The sequence below is a fragment of the Macaca fascicularis genome, chromosome 1 (genome assembly GCF_037993035.2).
Source record: "Macaca fascicularis isolate 582-1 chromosome 1, T2T-MFA8v1.1".
Taxonomy (NCBI): Eukaryota; Metazoa; Chordata; class Mammalia; order Primates; family Cercopithecidae; genus Macaca; species Macaca fascicularis.
In genome coordinates this window covers 73,994,796-74,015,145 of record NC_088375.1, presented here as the reverse complement: position 1 = coordinate 74,015,145, position 20,350 = coordinate 73,994,796, and the positions used below count along the sequence as shown (strand labels likewise).

At 35.9% G+C, this 20,350-nt stretch overlaps 1 protein-coding gene and 1 pseudogene across 1 annotated transcript in view; both read left to right on the top strand.

Annotated features, from left to right (window-relative positions):
* Nucleotides 1–20,350, top strand: part of USH2A (usherin) — an 800,507-nt gene that overhangs the window by 221,341 nt on the left and 558,816 nt on the right. The window contains exons 16-20 of the mRNA XM_005540847.5: nucleotides 865–1,023; nucleotides 9,276–9,770; nucleotides 10,812–11,081; nucleotides 12,673–12,842; nucleotides 19,048–19,192. Coding sequence (XP_005540904.3) covers nucleotides 865–1,023; nucleotides 9,276–9,770; nucleotides 10,812–11,081; nucleotides 12,673–12,842; nucleotides 19,048–19,192 — 1,239 coding nt within the window. The remainder of the gene's footprint in view (nucleotides 1–864; nucleotides 1,024–9,275; nucleotides 9,771–10,811; nucleotides 11,082–12,672; nucleotides 12,843–19,047; nucleotides 19,193–20,350) is intronic.
* On the top strand, nucleotides 6,892–8,392 carry LOC102115802 (small ribosomal subunit protein mS40 pseudogene; annotated as a pseudogene).

The following is a 20,350-nucleotide window of genomic DNA, read 5'->3' as shown; positions in this document are numbered from 1 at the left end:
TTGTGCATCTTGTTTAAACTAGAAAGTAGTACATAAACTGGTGGTTGATTATCCTTAAAAATATTTAGCTGTTGTTTTTCTCCTTTACGTTTGTGTATTCTGGGGAAGAAAAGAAGAAAACTCACTCTCAAAAGCAGGGAGACTAAGGAAAATTTACAGTGACAGAATACAGTGTTTTCATGGTATATATTTGTATTATGGAAAACGTCACTTAAGTAGTTAGATGAATGTTCTTATTTTTTATGTGCCTGATAAGCAATCGTATCACATCTTAAAAACACCTCTAACAGATGATGGTACATTCATATAGTATATTCGAATTGTTTCTTGATAATATTTAGATTATTTAACATCCATAGCTATTTATATCACCAAATATTATTCTTTCTTTTACACTGTGCTCTCTGAAGCAAGATAAAGCATTGTGATTAATGGAATGGAAAGCTTCCGCTCAAAAATCCAAAGATTATGCTACTTAAATTTCAAGTTTCAGTGGAACTTATGTCAACTTTAAATTAACTGTGTAAAAAAAATATATGTTATACATCCTTGGATGGTTTCTCAAAAAAAAAAAAAAAAAAGGCAAAGAAAGAAATGCTTAATGTAAACTATTGTGGTTTTTTACCCCCATCTATATTTATGCCAGATGCTTTGACCTAAAAAGTTGTTTTTATGCTTTTGGATAAAAAGCTTTGTTTTAGAGAACTCATGAACCCTTTGTTTATTAATGTCTTGGTAAACCACATGTCTTCTTGATAAAGTAATCCTGAATGAGAAAGGCCTCTTTGCTGGATATCTTACTTCAGTTTGCTTTTCTGTTTATTGATTGCTTTGCTAATAAATGCTCTCTTCATTGTAATTTAGCTCCATTCCAGCAACCTCCGCCCAGAGGACAAGTTCAAAGTTCTTCTGCTATCAATCTCTCCTGGAGTCCACCTGATTCTCCAAATGCTCACTGGCTTACTTACAGTTTACTCAGGAATGGTTTTGAAATCTACACAACAGAGGATCAATACCCATACAGTGAGTTTAAGGGTTTGGTAATAGAAATAAGTATTCGGAGAAATGACACATTAGTTAAGTTCTTTGACATTGAGGATAAATGCTGTTGTGGTTTCCTTTGTCTGGCACAGAGTGTTTCAAACAGAGAGAGAATTACAAATTTCACTAGGAATCAAAGAAATACAATAAAACTGAGACGCTTAATATCTGATAAATACTAATGCTTATCAAATTCTCAAAGATGAAAAAAAATGACCCCATCAAGAATTGATGGGAATGTGGGGAAGCTGGAACTTTTATAAACTGCTGAAGTGTCTGTGTGAGTTCATTAGTACAACTTTTCATGTACAATAATTTGTTAAAATCTATGGAAAATCTTTCCTTTTAACATAACATTTGACTTAGCAAACCTACTTTAGGAAGTTTTTCTCAAGTGAATAGTCATAAGTGGACACACAAGATTTCTATACCTATACTATTTGTAATATCAAAATATTGCAAATGATTCAGATGTTCACCAGTGTTTCAGTAGATTATAGTATATGGCATAACAGAATCCTGGTACATTGTTAAATAAATTATAGGCTGTGATAGCAATAAACTGATATCTTAGTTCACATATCAATAAATGGAAAATGTTCATGACATATTGTTTAAGGCAGGGGTCCCCAGTCCCCAGGCTGTGGACAGGTACTGGTCCATGACCTGTTAGGAACAGGACCACATAGCAGGAGGTGAGCAGCAGGCCAGCAACATTACCCCCTGAGCCCCTGTCAGTTCAGCAGCGGCATTAGATTCTCATAGGAGCACGAATCCTATTATGAACTGTGCATGCGAGGGATCTAGGTTGCGCCCTCATGAGAATCTAATAATAAATATAATGCACTTGAATCATGCCAAAATCATCCCTCCTCACCACCCCATCCTTGGTCCATGGAAAAGCTGTTTTCCATGAAACCGGTCCCTCGTGCCAAAAAAGTTGGGGACCACTGGTTTAAAGTAATTAAAAGTTATTAAAATAATCTGAGAATTATACCATTTTAATTTATAAATACTGGAAGACATAATAAATAGATCTAGTTTTCTCTAATTGTAAATATTATAGAAAATTTATCAGCTATTTCTATTATAATGAATTCAAGTTTTTTAATTCTCAGGTTAAAGAACTATTAAATCTGGAAGTGGAGTACTGACACTCAAGCAAATAGTGTAATTTAATACACACATTGCTATTTCCACAGAGATAGAACACAGCAACATAAACATTTGAAAGAGGAAGGATATAAACAAGCCATCAAGCCTATCTTTGCCTTTGTAACTTTTATGAAGATTTTAAAGAAGCTTATAGAAATCAAATTATTAGAATTCATTGACTTAAAAAAACATTTACTCAGATGTTTTAGATACAGTTTCCCTAAAGACAGAATAAAAAAAACAGAAATTTTTGCATTATTCCAGCTCTGTCTTCTCTGATTTTTGCTTCTAGCCATGTTTAGCTACACACTAGTTTAAGAAACCTCGGAACAGCAATTCCAATTCAAGTTTCTATTTTGTTCTCTTCATTTAATACACAGTTTTCCAAATTCGACTTTAACCATGCTTAATTAGTTAGAGAACTGTATAAAGCTATGTCGAAACACTGAAATTCCGTAACCTTCCTTAAAATGGTTAGGAAGATGCCTTGTTTTAACATTTTAATTGACTTTAAAACTCCAGCATCGCACAGAGTTTTATTTTGTATGCATTATACTGGGTTTCATTTTGCACCTAATTCATATGACTGGAATTTAGCTTCTTATGTCCATCCCTTTCTCTTGGCCCTACATTTCTCTTCAATATTCCAAGTCTTGTTTAAAGTTAATGGAAACTCTGAACTTCATGATGCAGATTGCAAAGGGAAATGAACATCTGTCTACATCTGCCATGTTGGCAAAGTATCCTAAAAACCTGCTACTAGAATGTTTATTTTCTTCCAAATATCAGCATGATCCAGGTGTCCTGAAACTTAAACTTTTGTGACAGAGAAAGAGAGGAGTTATAAAAATATTGAAAATGATTTTGAAATGACAGTACCACTGGTTGAGTTATTTCTGAAGTTGTGAATTAGGGTCACCCTATTTTCCATACAGCTTAATGCAATAGAAAAATTAAACTTAAAACTATCAATGATATTATTCAAGCCAGAGGCATGATTTCCATAGTAACATATTGTGATCTATTTTATAGAACATCACGTGTTATTACAACACTGGCTGTTTTGACAATTGCACTAATATGGAATCCAAATAACAGTTTCTTACATGACAAATGTGTATTCATTCACTAATCAGACATTTATATAATCCTATTAAACAAGGTATTATTTCCTAAAACCATATTTTTCATTAAAAAATGCCACTTCTGGCATTTCTTGACAATCACTGTAATTAATGATGTGAAAATTATCTGCATGATGGCATTTGAACAGTAAGAACAATTGGTTAACACTGTCAGAACTTTGTATCATTCTAATAATAGCCTCATGTTTATTACTCTATTTCTAGTGCATGGCTAGCATGTGTAACATGTAAAGGAAACACTACTTATATTCAGCTGGATGAACACAAATCTTTGGGTTAAATCAAGGCATTAGGAATTATAGGTGGAGAATCATTGAACTTTTCAAAGAAAATTAATGGTGTTGTCTTCCAAGCAAGTTTGACAGTTTGTTTGAGACCTTTATAGAATTCTTTTTTAGAATGGAAACTTTTTCTGGCTGGCCTAATGTGCTATGGGATTCTCTAAGACATACTTTTCTTCCTAGGATCATGATATACTGGTGTACCATCTTTAAAGCTTTCAAATTATTTGTTATTAGTAATAGCATGCAAACAATGGTGAATAATTTTAAAGGTTGTGAATAATTAACTTTAAAAAACAAGGTATATCTTTACATTTTATTTAAGGTAGAGGTCAAGCTAGCACTTTGGCTGATCATACATAATCATCCCTAACAGTATCTCTATTGTAGCCCCCTTCTGGGTTGCACATAGGTATCTTACGTGTCATGGGATGGGAGTGAACAGTTATTGGAGGAAATAGCACTCTTGTGTTACTGTTGCAGGTTTAGGGAGTGGATAGTAACTCATACTGTTTTTTGGTGTTGTTCCTATTTGAGTTTGGAATCAAAAGAGCATTAGACATAGTAGGCAGATCAAATTTAAAAATAAAAATGATCTTCATTACTGATGAAAGTGAGATTAGAGACTATATCCTTTTTCCTGCAGGAAGACAAATTAGAAGAGAGAAAAAGCAATGGGTTGATCTGAATATAATTTGCTCCCTACCCCCTGACTCCCTAGATTCACAGTCAGATGAGTTGTTCCTCATTTGGGATGCCATGAGTGGGGATATAGTCCTTAAACGTCTCTTTAGAGAAATCCTTCCACTGGAAACTAGAGGATGATTACTTTTACATGTGACAATGATTTCTATCACCTATAGATATTAACATAGTTTAAGTTTAGAGTTTTAGACAACCAAATATTTTAATGAGCCCGGGGACTTCATTTCTACCCTTATTCATTTCCATCTTTAATATTATAATTTATAAGCGCATACTACATCAAGGGATCAATGTAACAAGTGGTAAGATGGTTCAGTTACCTCTGAGAGGAATAAATGAAGAAACATAAGATATAGAGACAGGATGAGAAAACAGAAGAGAAGATGACAGACAATTGTTTTTATAAGGCTCTTAATATTCTTAATGCAGTAGTTTCCCCTTATCCATGGTTTTGTTTTCTGCAGTTTGTTACCCATGGTCAGCAATGCTCCAAAAATAGGTGAGTCTACAGTACAATAAGATGTTTTGAGAGAGAGAGAGAAAGACCATATTCATATAACTATTATTGTGGTATATTGTTAGAATTGTTCTATTTTTATTTTTAGTTACTGTTGTTAATCTCTTACTCTGCCTAACATAAATTAAACTTTATCATATATATGTATGTATAGGAAAAAGAGTAGTGTGTGTATATATATGTATGTGTGTGTATATATATATGGTTTAGTACTATTTGTGGTTTTAGGAATCCACAGAAGATCTTGGAATGTATCTCCTGTGGATAATAGGGGACTACTATATTATTTCCTGGAACAATAGATCAGATATGTATAGAAAAATCATTCATGTGTTTAATAAATAAAATTTTGATCAGTGCTTATTCCTGACCAGAAACTGTATCAGCCACTAGAAATACAAAGACGAAAGGAATAGTTCTCCTTACGGAGTGGGGAGACATATAAATAAACCAAAGTAACAATAAAATATATAAATGTTGAACCAGAGTAAACTTGGGGTGTTAAGAAAACACAGGGTGGCGTGGGAGGTGTAGGAAATGTAACTGTACCTGTGGTGGCAATGATGGTGATTGAGAACCACTGAAAGTTTTCCAGTAAGGAAGGAATATAAGCTGAATTAGCCAGATACTGTAGTTAAGGAAGAGTGATTGTCATGAAATAAATTTTGTGTTAAAAGACATGGAAGTATATGAGAAAATAAGATATATTCAGCAATCATGGTCAGTTCCATGTAGCTTTGGTAGGCGGTACACTGGGGGAGTGCTACAAACCGGGAGGGTATCAGCCAAGATCAAAAATCAGTGCTGAGCCAAGGATTTTAAATGTTGCTCTGAAAATGCAGAAGTCTGTAGTAACAGCAAATTTTCAAACTCAGAGTTAAAGATCTGTACCCCAGCCAAGGAGAGCAACTACCTTGAGATAAGAGCTCTTTTTACCTGAGTATTTTTTTTTTGTTATGATATCATTAATGGGTATCCTATTCATACCCTTTCAAATGCTTTTATTTATTTCACACTATAAATAGCCTTATATGATATTCCTACACAAATGCATAGTTCCATCCTAATTCTATCTGATTCCAATTTCTTATTAAGTAAGAAATACAAATACTCTTGTATAATACACTCTGATCTATTAGGATTATATTCCATTTTTCAGTTGCTACAAAAATCCAGCAAGTACTGTACTTCTTTTAATTGTCATCAGGTTATAGGTCTTCCAACTTCCAATTTAAGCCAGACAATCTTTTGGAATATTCAGCACTGAAATTTATTTTTGTCTTTTAGGTTTTGGCTTTTGGCATGTTAAATAGATTATTTTCCATCATTGTTCTAGCCATCAGTGATTTTTCAAATTTTGTTAATATTTTCAACAGCCTTATTGTGGGATAAGGGTAACTTTAATCTAATCTAATAAATATTTATTGAAATAACAATGAGCCACAACTGCACGCTGTCTAGAAAGTCTGAGTCTCAGCCCTAGGGGACAAATATGGTCCTTCTTTGGGTGCTCTGCCTTAGCACTAAGGATGGTGTCTTTCCCCTGTCTCTTCTATTCCCATATTCTTTAGAGTTTTCTGTACCACTTAGGAAGTAAAACCATGTTGTAATCAATCATTCTTTAAACTTTACTTGTACAAATTACTCTGTGGTTTCTATGTCCTGATTGTACTCTAATACAATACTCAACATATTTTCATGAAGAATTTGCAATGGCATATGCAATAGAATGAAAAAACCATCTTTCATTCACATACTCCCTTGTATTGTTCAGTCTTTAATTATTCCCCTCCCTCAACGGCCATGACATTTGGGGAAGGGCAGCTTCCCTCTGGCCATTTGCAGAAGGCCCTTTAGAGGATGCAGTCTCATTTGTAAGGTGTAGCTGGCCAGATCTTAACCCTTGGCATCCTCAAGGCATCAATGTCTGATGCATGAAGCTGGTGAACGTGTGTTCATTCTCAGCTTGGTCATGGCTTCCTGAACACACTATTATTTTAGTCTTCCCTAGGCTTTTGCTATTGCTGAGAAATTCCTGAGATTTTTTTTTTTTTTTTTTTCCATCTCCTACATCCACCCTTTAGCCCTCTCAGAGGTGGAAGAGTGACTTTGTCCCAGCCACAGAAGGTCCCATAGTAGACTCACTTGCTCTCAACACCGCACCCTCACCTTGGTTTCTTGGTTCAAGAAACCAAGAAATTCCTGCCCTGGGCTACATCAAGATGGCGGCGTCCACATTAAACCCCCTGCAGAGGCGACTTCCTAACCTTTCTCTCTTCCGAGGTGCCCAGGGAGTTCAGGTTCCCCTCTAGACTCTTGGCACCAAAGCTCCCTCTGAGAAGGATTCTTTGTCCCCAGTTCCCATTTCCCCTTATAAGAATGAACCCTGGAAATACCTGGAATCAGAAGAGTACCAGGAGGGATAGGTTCTTGCCATATCTGGGCTGACTACCACGGCAATCACAAGGTGGTATACCCCTACAGTGGACTCGAAATACATAGATTTGCGGGAATAAAATTGCTGGGAATCCCTGCCCCATCTGCCGAGATCACAAGTTGCATGTTGTGCTCTTGGAAGAGTTTGTCCATGGTTATCATCTTCCATGCTCCATACACAGGAATCTGCATAAAGCAGCACATGGGATTGACACGGGCCATCCAGGAAGCCAGGGATCATGGTCTCCTCAGGTACCACATGCCCCAGATTGAAACCTGGGACCTTGACTTCAGTACCTCTCATGGGACTGTGAGTGCTCTTCTGCCAGCCCCTACCCTGATCTCAGGCGACCCCTGGGACCCATGGTACAACTGAAAACAGTCACCAGAGAGAGAACTGTCTCACCTTCCTCGGCTCTATCAGGGTCATCTCTGACAAGACAGTGGCCCCTACCTGAGTCAATGCCCAAGGTGCCCCCCACAACACCGGCGGAAGCCTCCTCCACTGAGCAGTCAGACCCCAGAGTGCTCTGTAGGAGCTGTAGATTGGGAAGAAAGGCCGGGTGCGGTGGCTCATGTCTCTCATCCCAGCACTTTGGGAGGCTGAGGTGGGCGGATCACTTGAGCCCATGGGTTCAAACCAGCCCAGGCAAAATGGTGCAACCCCATCTCTACAAAAAATACAAAAATTAGCCAGGCATGGTGGTGGGCGCCTGTAGTCTCAGCTATTCTATTCGGGAGACTGAGACAGGAGGATCGCTTGAACCTGGAGGCAGAGGTTGCAGTGAGCCGAGATTGTGCTACTGCACTCCAGCCTGGGTGACAAAGAATGCCAAGGTTTACATGATAGGTTATCACCTGAAGAGTTGTGTCTTTTGTGGACAATGGAAAGAAATGAAAGTTGCTGATGGGGTAAATCTAGGCTAGGGGAGAGCAATACATATGTGTATGGGAAACCCCAACCCCTATGTAAATAGATGGGCTAGGCTAAACATTGTTGCTGTTTCAGTCTTTTGCGAACTCAGCTTTTCCACAATAAAGTTCTATCTCCTGTCGGAAAGAAGGAAGGAAGGAAGGAAGGAAGGAAGGAAGGAAGGAAGGAAGGAAGGAAGGAAGGAAGGAAGGAAGGAAGGAAGGAAGGAAGGAAGGAAGGAGGGAAGGGGAAGGGGAAGCACATAAATGTGCTGGGACCTTCATATTGCTATAGGGCACCCCTGCATAATGGAACCCTGCTCCCATCTCCCATACAAACGGCCGCATCAGGGAGCAGGCAGCAGCCACTCTGGCATTTGTGTGTTTCACAATCCTACAATGTGTTTCCTGTCCTTAGAGAGCAAGCATTTCCAGTCACGTGCCTAATCACCTCCACTCCCTATCTTATTTTTTTAAAACCTCTTTGTAGCTGTTCTCTCTGCCCTCACAATCCTTCATGCATAGAAGTCCTGCTTATCTGAAACGTCTGTTGTGTAAATTCTTCATTGCTGATAACAAATGTCTCCAAAATTTAGCAGCTTAAGATAATAAACATTTATAATTTCTGTAGGTCAGAAAATAAGAAAATTTTCCAGTCAAGATGTTGGTCAGGTGACAGATTTACCCCTTGGTGGTAGTTTACTGACCCTTGGTCTGGTGTGTTTAGTGTTTAACAAGCAAACCAGTTACATAGAGGAAACATAGTTACTTTTCTGTTTTGGAGAACTGAAAGGACTTTCTCTTAGACCCTCTAACAAAAAGACATTATGAAAAGCAAAACAAGAGCTAAAACAAACATCTAAATATTCTTTATTACAAATGACGCTTTTCTTATGTTATACTCAATAATAAAAGCAATCAACTGGTATTTACATTATTTCAATTTTAAAAATATGAAATGTATCCTTAACCAAAAGAGTAAATTGGTATAGTTTATGTAATTAAATAATATGATAGGAAAGCAGTTAGCAATGATTCTTCACCAACTTGTGAAATGTAACTTTTTTTTTCTTTTCATTTCAGGTGTTCAATACTTCTTAGACACTGACCTGTTACCATATACCAAATATTCCTATTACATTGAGACCACCAATGTGCATGGTTCAACAAGGAGTGTAACTGTCACTTTCAGGACAAAACCAGGGGTCCCAGAGGGAAACTTGACTTTAAGTTATATCATTCCTGTTGGCTCAGACTCTGTGACACTTACCTGGACAACACTCTCAAATCAATCTGGTCCTATAGAGAAGTATATTTTGTCCTGTGTCCCTTTGGCTGGTGGTCAGCCATGTGTTTCCTATGAAGGTCATGAAACCTCAGCTACCATCTGGAATCTGGTTCCATTTGCCAAGTACTATTTTTCTGTACAGGCGTGTACTAGCGGGGGCTGTTTACACAGCTTGCCTATTACCGTGACCACAGCCCAGGCCCCTCCCCAAAGACTGAGTCCACCTAAGGTGCAGAAAATCAGTTCTACAGAACTTCACGTAGAATGGTCTCCACCAATGGAATTAAATGGTAAGAATCCAATGCCAAGATTCCCCTTCTTGGGCAAGACATGAATGAGAATCTATTGTAATTGTGCAATTAGGAGTTTGACAATTGTATTCCTTTTTATAACTGCACAATATAATAATTAAGAAACAGTTTCTAAAGATATAAGATAGTGTTTGTCCTGGTTAGTGGAACAAGTGTATTTCTTCTAATCTAATAACAAATTCCATTCAATTAAATTGCCCCTTAAAAGGCTAATATTATCTTTGCTCTTAATGACATCTGCCATAACACAAATGATGTTTATAATTTGAAACTCACTTATGAAATGCATTATATTTGACTGTGTCACAAGTTAGGGCACCCACAAGCAATACATTTTCTCTTCTAAGCAAGAAAAGGATATAAAATAATACAAAAAATATGTATATAAGCCAACTGACTCCATTAAGTTAATTTTTGCATTCATACAATTGAACCCTTGGTTATATAGGCCAGACACACATTCACAGATTTTTAATCATTTATATCATGTACGTATTATAGCAAAATCTTTCTTTAGATTTGTAAAGTTATTTGATAAAACTGGGTAGAAATTGACTATAACATTTATGCAAACAGGGCTTATGTTAAACAAGTTAAATTAAAACCTCCAAATTTGAAAGGATACAGACTGGAGCTACAGTGATCAATTTCCCCAAAAGAATTGACCATTCTGAATAGAAATTATGACCATTAATTCCAAAAAAGATTGAATTTAGCTATGATAAAGTATAGTTATTTTTTGTCTATATGTTGTCCATTTTGGTTTGTTTTCCCCATGCATATGCCTTTAATAGTATTTTATACATTCATCTACATATCAGTTTGTTGTCTTCTATGTACCTATCATCTAGATTACAAAACTACTAAATCACTACATTTCGAATGCTAAGGAAATTGACAGTAATCTAATTAGAAAGATAATGAAAATCCAGCACTCTTTAAATGACCTGTCCCTACCATACCCCTAAAGTAACCCCTTTGTCTGATGAGTTACCTAGATTCACTATTTAATTTCTCTAGGAATAATTATAAGGTATGAACTATACATGAGAAGACTGAGATCTACTAAAGAAACCACATCTGAGGAAAGTCGAGTTTTTCAGAGCAGTGGTTGGCTCAGTCCTCAGTCATTTGCAGAATCGGCCAATGAAAATGCATTAAAACCTCCTCAAACAATGACAACCATCACTGGCTTGGAGCCATATACCAAGTATGAGTTTAGAGTCTTAGCTGTGAATATGGCTGGAAGTGTGTCTTCTGCCTGGGTCTCAGAAAGAACGGGAGAATCAGGTAAATACCAATGCTTTAAGTTCTACTTTTAAAACCTCTGAATGCAAGTGCTTCCTCAAATTAAAGTCAAAGTACTGCTAAAGTACATTTTGAAAAGCAAGAGTTAGAAACTTCCATAGACCAAGGAAAATTTTCGTATATATGGGTTTGTTACATAAACAACTCAAGGTCATAAAGTACTTGCAGTAAGTTTTAGGGGGCAAAAGTAAATGCTTTAGTTATTAATTCATGGGGCGAAAATGGCTTAACTATAGTTATAGTCTTTTGGGAATGTTTGTCAAAAATAGCATTTGGTTTCCACTCCTGAAGTGGATTGGACACATGTCTCATCTTGCTCCATATATAGCATAATTTATGTTCAGTGAAAGAGATAACAGTCAACCAATTCCACAAGTTTGTCTTGGTTTTTATTTATCTTTCCAAAATAAATAGTTTAGATACTAGATTATATATAATGACAGAATCCTGGACATCAAAATCTATAATTCACAAGTGTGCTTGTAAGCAGTTGGCATGATGATAAGGAAGGAGGATAATATATCTAAATTTTCTGGAGTATCTTCATTAAAGCAAAGATTTTTAATCCTCCACTTTATTTTTTATATTAAAAACACTTAAATTTCGTGAGCCTTTAAGAAAAAAACACACTATTGTTATGTGTTTAATCTGTCAATATCAAAGAAACCCAAGTCCTGATCTAAACTTGACCTGTTAGGAGTATGGAGGATGAGGGTAGCTTTAGGTTGATGTCCAAGGGAATCATTTCATGAATAAAATACGCATTGTGCTTGAGCATCTCTTAATGACTACCAGCCATCTTGGACAAATAATAGAGCCATGATAGCACAAGTGATGAGGCATGGCATTCTGGAAGGGGAAAATCAAGGTCAGAAATGAAAAGTAATGGGTGAAACTGCAATACTGGGCCCTCGTAATCTTATGGGTCACTAACTAATGAAAGTGCAATGAGTTCCTTTGATAATATACCTTTGGTTAGCACATTTAAAATCCTTGTAAAGAGCTCAAGAGTGGCAGGGGGGAAATGCATGTGTATGTAACCTGAACATTTCAATAAAAAGTTAACAAAAACTTTGAGACATTCATTGGGGTTATTTAGGATGCTTTAGGTTTACCTCTTTCTGAAGAATAATATTCAGCCAGCTGAATTGGATTGGCTCAATGACATATTTCCCTACATGGGAAATCCAGTACATCACCATGCATTTTTCTGAACTTTTTGAACTGAGATATTCTATTTTTGTGGCTTCATTTAGATACTCATAAGACTTACAATTTTCTATCTAACTATCCATTAGTTATCTTTGTGAACACAAGCAAATTCCTATGAGATTTTTATTTTGTAAATAGAAAGTAGCTGGTAATATGAAGATGGAGAATATACTTTCAGATAACATCTTAAAAAGTGAATACCTTTTACATATACCAGCATATTCTTGGGCTTTTTCAAAGCAGAATATTTTAAAAGGTACAAGGTATTTCAGAAGCTGAAATGAATGTGTGAATTCAGTTTGAAAATATATAGGGACGGCATTCACTGTTTTGATGTTGTTGTTATTGTTCTCATTGATAGCACCTGTATTCATGATCCCTCCTTCAGTCATTCCACTCTCTTCGTACTCTCTCAATATCTCCTGGGAGAAGCCAGCAGATAATGTTACAAGAGGAAAAGTTGTGGGGTATGACATCAATATGATTTCTGAACAATCACTTCAGCAGTCTATTCCTGTGGTGTTTTCACAGGTATTGTTATATTTAACTAATGTCCTTTCAGAATTGGCTTAGGGCTTCATTTGGACATTTTTTGAGTTTGCAGAATTCTATGACAGAAGCCTCCCTCTATGTTGGTTAAACGGGGCATTTTTTAAGTATAATATTATGTGTACAAGCCTCCCTCTTTGCATGTCACTTGTTTTTTTCTGGTATAACCATATATTGAAACTAAGTTGGTAGAATTTATTTCACAAGACTTGCTTTTTCCATTTATCACGTATCCTTAAATATTTTATAGGAAGTTGACTTTCATTAACTGTGTACTATCATGTTATTTGGACACACAATGATTATTTAACCAGCCCACAGTCAGTTGATATTGTATTATATTAATTATTTTGGAAATATAAATAACATTGATAAAAACGTCTTACATGTACATTTCTTATACATTTCTACTTCCTTCAAAAAATCCGAAGAATTAAATTTATCACAGCTTATATCAAAATGAGTTACGAAGATGTTCAAGGTTTTGAATATACAGTAACATATTGCCTTCTAGTAATTCATCCTCCAGCTAGCAGTAGTAAGAATAATTATCATAGCTAAAAGTTACTGAGGCTTTACTGTGTACGTGGACCAATTCATTTAATACACATAGCACTCCTAGAGGATGAGAGGCTCTTGTTCTCTCTAGTTGTGGCTGATATACTTCTCTGCCCATTTTACCAGCATCCAGGTGGCCAATAGCAGAAGCTGGTGGAAGGATGTCAACTGAACGAGTTATTCTGTGTAGTTGGTTGCTCAGTGCCCCTTCTGAGAGAGATGCTGTTCGCTGGGCATTAGCATGAGATAAAAAGAGCTTTACACTTTATGCCTACTCCCATAGATCTAGCCACATTTTTCTTTCCCGGAATTCCTAGTTCCTGATCCTTCCATCTTTCTTTATTCTTTCCCTTGGCCAATATTTCCAACCCACTGCCATATTGTCCAGATATATTTTACCTTGAGACACGTCTCTTTCCATACAACATGTGTGAGCAAGTGAACTGCCTGAAGTTCTGCCCATTAAGAGGATTTCTTCTCTCTGCTGTTCCGCAGGGCCATTTCTGATGAGGGAGGGTTGTAGAGCAACAGTTACCATTTTTGGCTTGCAGCCACATACCAAGACCTCCTATCTGTAAACTAACCTCTGTTTTTTCCCCCCATTCTTTTATCTCGTAAGGGGCCTCCCGTGGGTCATAGGTAGGAGCTGAGGTTGAGCCACCAGTATAAGAATTGTAGATGTCATGGGGGCCTGAACCACCTGCTTGTACGATGCATTATGGCTTTTGGCTCTGCTTATACCCAATCTCAGACATCCACTTCCATTTTATGATGCATTTCTGTTGCGCCCTTCTAACCTCAAGACTTGGCTGAGACAATTTCCAGATTATAAAAAAGTAGCTCTAGCTGCATGACTATTTGGTGTTCCATGACAAGTTGTTCTGTTTTTACTGAGGCCTGAAAGCGTGCTAGGGCCATTTAGCAAATAGTATATAGTTTCCATTACATGTTATGTCTTTGTTCCAAGCTCTTGGGGTCTATCTGCCTTGTGATTTTCTTTCTGTATGTGCCTTGAAACATCTTTTCCCACCATGCTTACTTCTAGTGCTGTAAAATTTACTACACATTATGTCCCAAGTGGCTGATCTGCCTGTACCACAGGCTGGACCTGGTGCAGAGCCCTTTCCTACTCTGGGATGCACTCAAACCTGGAAGCTTTTCATATTATTCAGTAAATTTCTCAGAACAGTATTCTCAGATGTGGAATATGCTCCCTTCAGAACGTGAAGAGGTCAACTAGACATTCTGTTTCCTTCTTAGTGGTGGTAGATGCAAGGTCAATTTGTCCTGTATTTTGGAGTGGCTATCCTAGCATGTCTCAGGCCACATGAACTCCTAAAAACTTCACTGATATGGCAGATGCCTTAATCTTCATAATATTGCTCTCCCACTTTCTAGAACACATATGTCTTGCCTCTGCATACCTACCATTTCCTGCTTATCTGATTCATTTAATACGATGCTGTTGTTATAGAGAAAGAATACTGTCAAGGTGGCTTTTATAGTTTGTCTTAAATTGGCAATTAATCACCCTCAGATTTCCTTTGTCTTTCTTCAGTGCATTGATAGCAACCAGAAAGATCCATGCATAGTCCTTATAATTACTAGTTTCCCCAGAGTAGTGCTTATCATTACTGATTCCACCAAACCAGTGAATTACCTTCTACTGGTAACTCATCGCAGTTCACCACTAATGGAAGTTTCAGCATTGAACCACTAGGGCATGCTGTGGACTATCAGTACTCTACCTGCTGTCTGTGATGAGATCACTACACCAGTGGGTGGATGATGGAGGCCCAAACTATCCTTTCAGAGTCTCATTCCTAGGACCACTCCTGTTATGACTGTCTTAGGGCAAATTCCCCCAGAAACAGACTCTTGGTAGAAGACTAAGTACAGGAGGGTTATTGGGGGAGCACTTTCAGAAACAACAAATGTGAAGTGATAAAGTATGTAGGATTGAGCAGCAAAGGAGCTGAACTGTGGTGCAATAGCGGAAGCAGCCTCAGTGGATTCTGTGGGTAGTTCTGGAGCTGAAATGACCCTCTTAGCTTGTCTCAAATTAAGTTAGGAGGTCAGATCTTTGTACCCTAGAGTATTTGTGTCCTCGGGCTGGTGTAACAAATTAACATAAACTGAGTGTCTTAAAACAATGGAAATTTAGGTGTTAGTACGACCAAGTTCCCCACAGGCTCTAGGAGACATTTCTTCTCTTCCACTTACCCATGGCTCCTGGTGTTCCTTGGCTTGTGGCAACATAACTAATATCTGCTGCCTCTGTCTTCACAAGTCCTACTCTGTGTCTCTGTCTCCTCTGGATCTGTGTGTCCCTCTCGTTTCTCCCATAAAGATACCAGTCATTGGATTTTAAACCAACCTGAAATCTAGGATGACAACTAATTAATTATATCTGCAAGTATCTAATTTTCCAAATAAATTCTCATTCTGAATTTTTGGGAGACAATATACAATCCACTACTAATAAGTTTTCCATGTTTTTCTAAGCCTTTTTAGTGGACAGAATGCATGTATAACACAAAATTTTATTTTGTATACTGGACGAAAAAGAAGAGCCGATAAATAATTTACGATTACTTATTTTTCATTAATCTATGTGTTGACTCATTTGCAACTATCTCATGATGAAACACAACTGGTATAATACATATCTTTTAACTTAAACAGGTTAGTCTACCAATCTGGTATAACATGGGATTCAAGGTAAATTTGGTTATAACTTCCATGTGGTCTTTGCCATGTTTTATCTCATTTATATTTGATGTTTTATTTTGTTGTTTTTACTATTCTTTGGCTTTATAAACTATTCTTTCTTTGTAAAATACAGTTTTGATTTATCTATTACTCATATCATAATAGTTATTCTAAGAAAAAAATAAGTGGAGAAATATTATTTATAAAAATTACAGCCTTAGAAGTCAACCTGTTTGTTCATATTCCACATCTCCCAATTATTAGCCATATCACACATCTCTGTGCTTCTGGTTTTATTCATCTGTGAAATGGGAAAACCATTTTCTGCTCACCTACCTGCTTAAAGAGCCTGATAAATATTGACACATTATTATTAGTGATTATTATTAATGGTATGGAACTACATTATACTTTATAAACTAGCTATCATTTAATGGGGCAGGAAAATAATTTTTTATTTTTTTTTTATTGTTGTTGTTGTTATTTAAAAGGCTATTATGCCTGAACTGGAATAAGGACATAGATATATCACCTTATTCTCTTTTTTGTTTTTACTTTTTTGAGACAGAGTCTCACTCTGTGACCCAGGCTGGAGTGCAGTGGCGCAGTCTCGGTTCACTGCAACCTTCTCCTCCTGAGTTCAAGCGATGCTTGTGCTTCAGCCTTCCAAGTAGCTGGGAATACAGGTGCACGCCACTATACCTGACTAATTTTTTTTTTTTTTTGTATTTTTAGTAGAGACAGGGTTTTGCCATCTTTGCCAGGTTGGTCTCGAACCCCTAGCCTCAAGTGACCCACCCGCCTCGGCCTCCCAAAGTCCTGGGATTACAGGCATGAACCACTGCAATGGGCCCACCTTATTCTCTTTTGAACTCTCTCTCCAGTGCAATATTCTCTATTCAAGGAAATGAAATCAAAAGTAGCAGAACAAAGTCCAATTTTTTACCTTCTCAATGATTAAATTTGTATCTGAACTGACCTAAGTATATCTTGTTATAATCTTTGTAAATAAATAGCCAAAATTCCCGGGGAAAATCTACTATAAAAATAACTAGTACAAAACGTTTGCCTAAGAATGAGGCAGTGGGGATACATAAAAGTGGTGATGATGTAGGATTCACTGTGGGAATTAAAGCTGCTGTGGAGTTTCTCCTACCCCTTTGAAGACTTATTTCATGAAAAACTTTCAATTAGATAAATCTTATAAGACTTATAAATTGACTCTATGTACATGACAAAGACAAAATCTATCCAAGAGATAATTTTATGCTGCAAGTTCTGGGGCAAATAATGTATTTTTAAAATAATGTAATTTATAATAATCATCTGTAGAGAAGTAAAAGCCCATCAAAATACATATTAGTGTAGATTTCTTCTTACTTATTTTATGTCATTGCAGGTTCTTGCTACAAAGAAGATTTTGTTTAAAAATAATTGTACTTCCTAAATTAAATAAGAAATAGCTTAATGTGTTTTATCCTAAAAACAATTCCATTTTCTAAAAATTTACATTGAATTCTACCAGGATTATTCTAAAAGGGATGAACATTATAGCAATATTCATACATTTAATTCAGTTCAATGCTTATTTTACTTAGAAAATTTTAAATCACAGAAAAGTTTTTATCTGTGAAATTTTATTTCACAGGAAAGTTTATATCTTCATTACATCAATAATGATTTTAGAATTAGAAAAAGAAATAATTACTTGGTATTTGATGTTTTTCTGATTTCAAAATGTAATTGCAAGGAAATGTCTTAAAAGTTTTAAATTTAAATTATCCTAGAGTTTTAGAATCTTTAAAACCATGTTTATTTCTGAACGTTATTGAAACACTGTATTTTACATTCCAATCTCACTGCTTTTTAGAACTGAAATTTTAAAGTCAACACCTAGGCAAATATTCCAAATGAATTTTATTTTACCACTAAAGAGAAGTTCTCTAGAAAACTACTCCAAATGTTACTGAACTTTACATTTGTCTGTATTTATATTTGTGGAAGATTATTTTATATGACTATGTATCAGTAGTCCTAAGAAAATTAGTTTTGTACCCATAGTTAGTGTCATACTCTCTGTTTTAATGACTTTTATTTTCTGAATATAATTTCTAGTGGCCTTTGTACCTACAAACTAAACAAATTTACGTGGTTGCTTCTGATCACTTCAAATTATACTGACAGAACCAACTCTGAGTGTTCGTTGTTTAATAATTTATTTATGGACTATGAGTTTCCTGTCAGTCTTCTTGGCTCAAATCTACTGTTTTCATTTGAAATCATGTGATAAAGATAATATTTCAAATAATGTAACTGTTTGATCTAATCTGTATACGCTTGTTTATATAAGAAAGATGATTGAGAATTGACCTAATGTGGATGCTCAGTAATATGTCTAATGTTTATTTTTTTCCCCCTTTTTCTTCTGTGACTTTTTTTCATAAAGAAAATGATAGTATTAATTTAACATAGCAACAACACTTCTTTCTGTCCTAGCCTATCAAATAGCCTGGGTATTACTGCTCTGGGTTACTTTTGGCCAAGCCCCATGGCTTTGTTTGGACTTTATCATGATAACAATGACAATGTCACCATCTTTATCTCTACCATTGGTGACAATAACCATACCACCATGCTGCTTTATGAGGCAATAACTTGGTTTTCTCATTTATCCACTCAGGAACTGGATTATTACCTCATAAAACAGTGTGATTGTACAATTATCAATTAAATCCTGGCTTGTCGAGACTCTTCAAAAAAAAAAAAAAAAAGAAATCCTATTCCTAATGGTGGTTGGCAATAATTCCCTCTGCCTGAATTCATGGAACTTTGACTGCCAAGGTTATATTTTCACACTGATTACCTATTATCTTTCTTTTTCTTTCTTTCTTTTTTTTTTTTTTTTTTTGCCTTGAAGCTGCTGTACACTGCTAAATCCCAAGAACTATCTTACACTGTAGAAGGACTGAAACCTTATAGGATATATGAGTTTACTGTTACTGTCTGCAATTCAGTTGGTTGTGTGACCAGTGCTTCAGGAGCAGGACAGACTTTAGCAGCAGGTAAGCAAGTTTTAATGGGTATGAAAAATTTGTTGCCTGTCAAGAAAAAAGAAAACCTGTAATGTTCAACACCTTCTCTACTTGAGACTTTATATTTGTCTTTTCTGCTGTCTTCTCCTCCCTCACTAACCCTGATTGCTTCTTACCTTGACAGTTTTAAACAACAACAACAACAACAACTTAACTTCAAGAGGTACCTAGGAGTTATGAGTTACAGCTGTGTCATAATAGAAAATACAATTAGTTTTAGAGTGACTCCACTCTACAGGTAGAAATACATAGAAATATATAGAATATACAACTAGAAATATATAGAAATATATAGAACTAGAAATATAATTAATTGTAGAGCGACTCCAGGGCTTAGCTACCAACCTGTGTCCTAGCAGTGTCCTGACAATCGTGGGAAACATTCAGGAAGCTTCTTATGAGGACTTTAGGATACCTCTTCCCTCAGTCCAGACATTTTTTGTAGGCTTGGGTCTACTCACTCCTGATCCCTGGGGACATCTAGAAATTACTGTGTGCCCTCGTGTTATATTTGGTTTTCATAAAATAGGTAAATATTTATCTATTATTTTATTAATAAGAAGCTCTTAAGTTAATAAAATTTAAATAAAGGAATTGTTATTAAGTATAATCTTAGTAGAAACGATTTGTATAATTTGTGCTTTCTTCCTTCAGGACTAATTGGGTTCATACAAACCTGATTATGTGTATTAGTAAGACCTATAAAACCCAATTACTTAGCATTAATATACTTCCAAATCAGTATTTTTCTGATTCTAGAGAAAAACTTAGTTTCCTGGTTATCTTTAAAGAAACGTCCATGTGTAAGGAGGTTAAGACATTCTAGATGAATTACAGATATTACAAAAACACCTTTAAAAACATTTCCTAGACCTCCTCCCCAAATCTCTTCATCGTATTATTAATAGGTCCAATTATGCAGAATTTTTTTTCTGGTTCTGGAAAAAATTGCTTAGCTCAAATGATCTCATCCAAGTAATTTATTTTTTTGTTTCAAAATTTTCATCAATGCAAATGGCTCTGAAATTCTAAGAAACTATGGTTTACTAAATTTATAACTGAACTCTTTGTATTTTTATATATTTTATATATGTGCATTTCAGATGTATGCATACATTTATGGAGTAC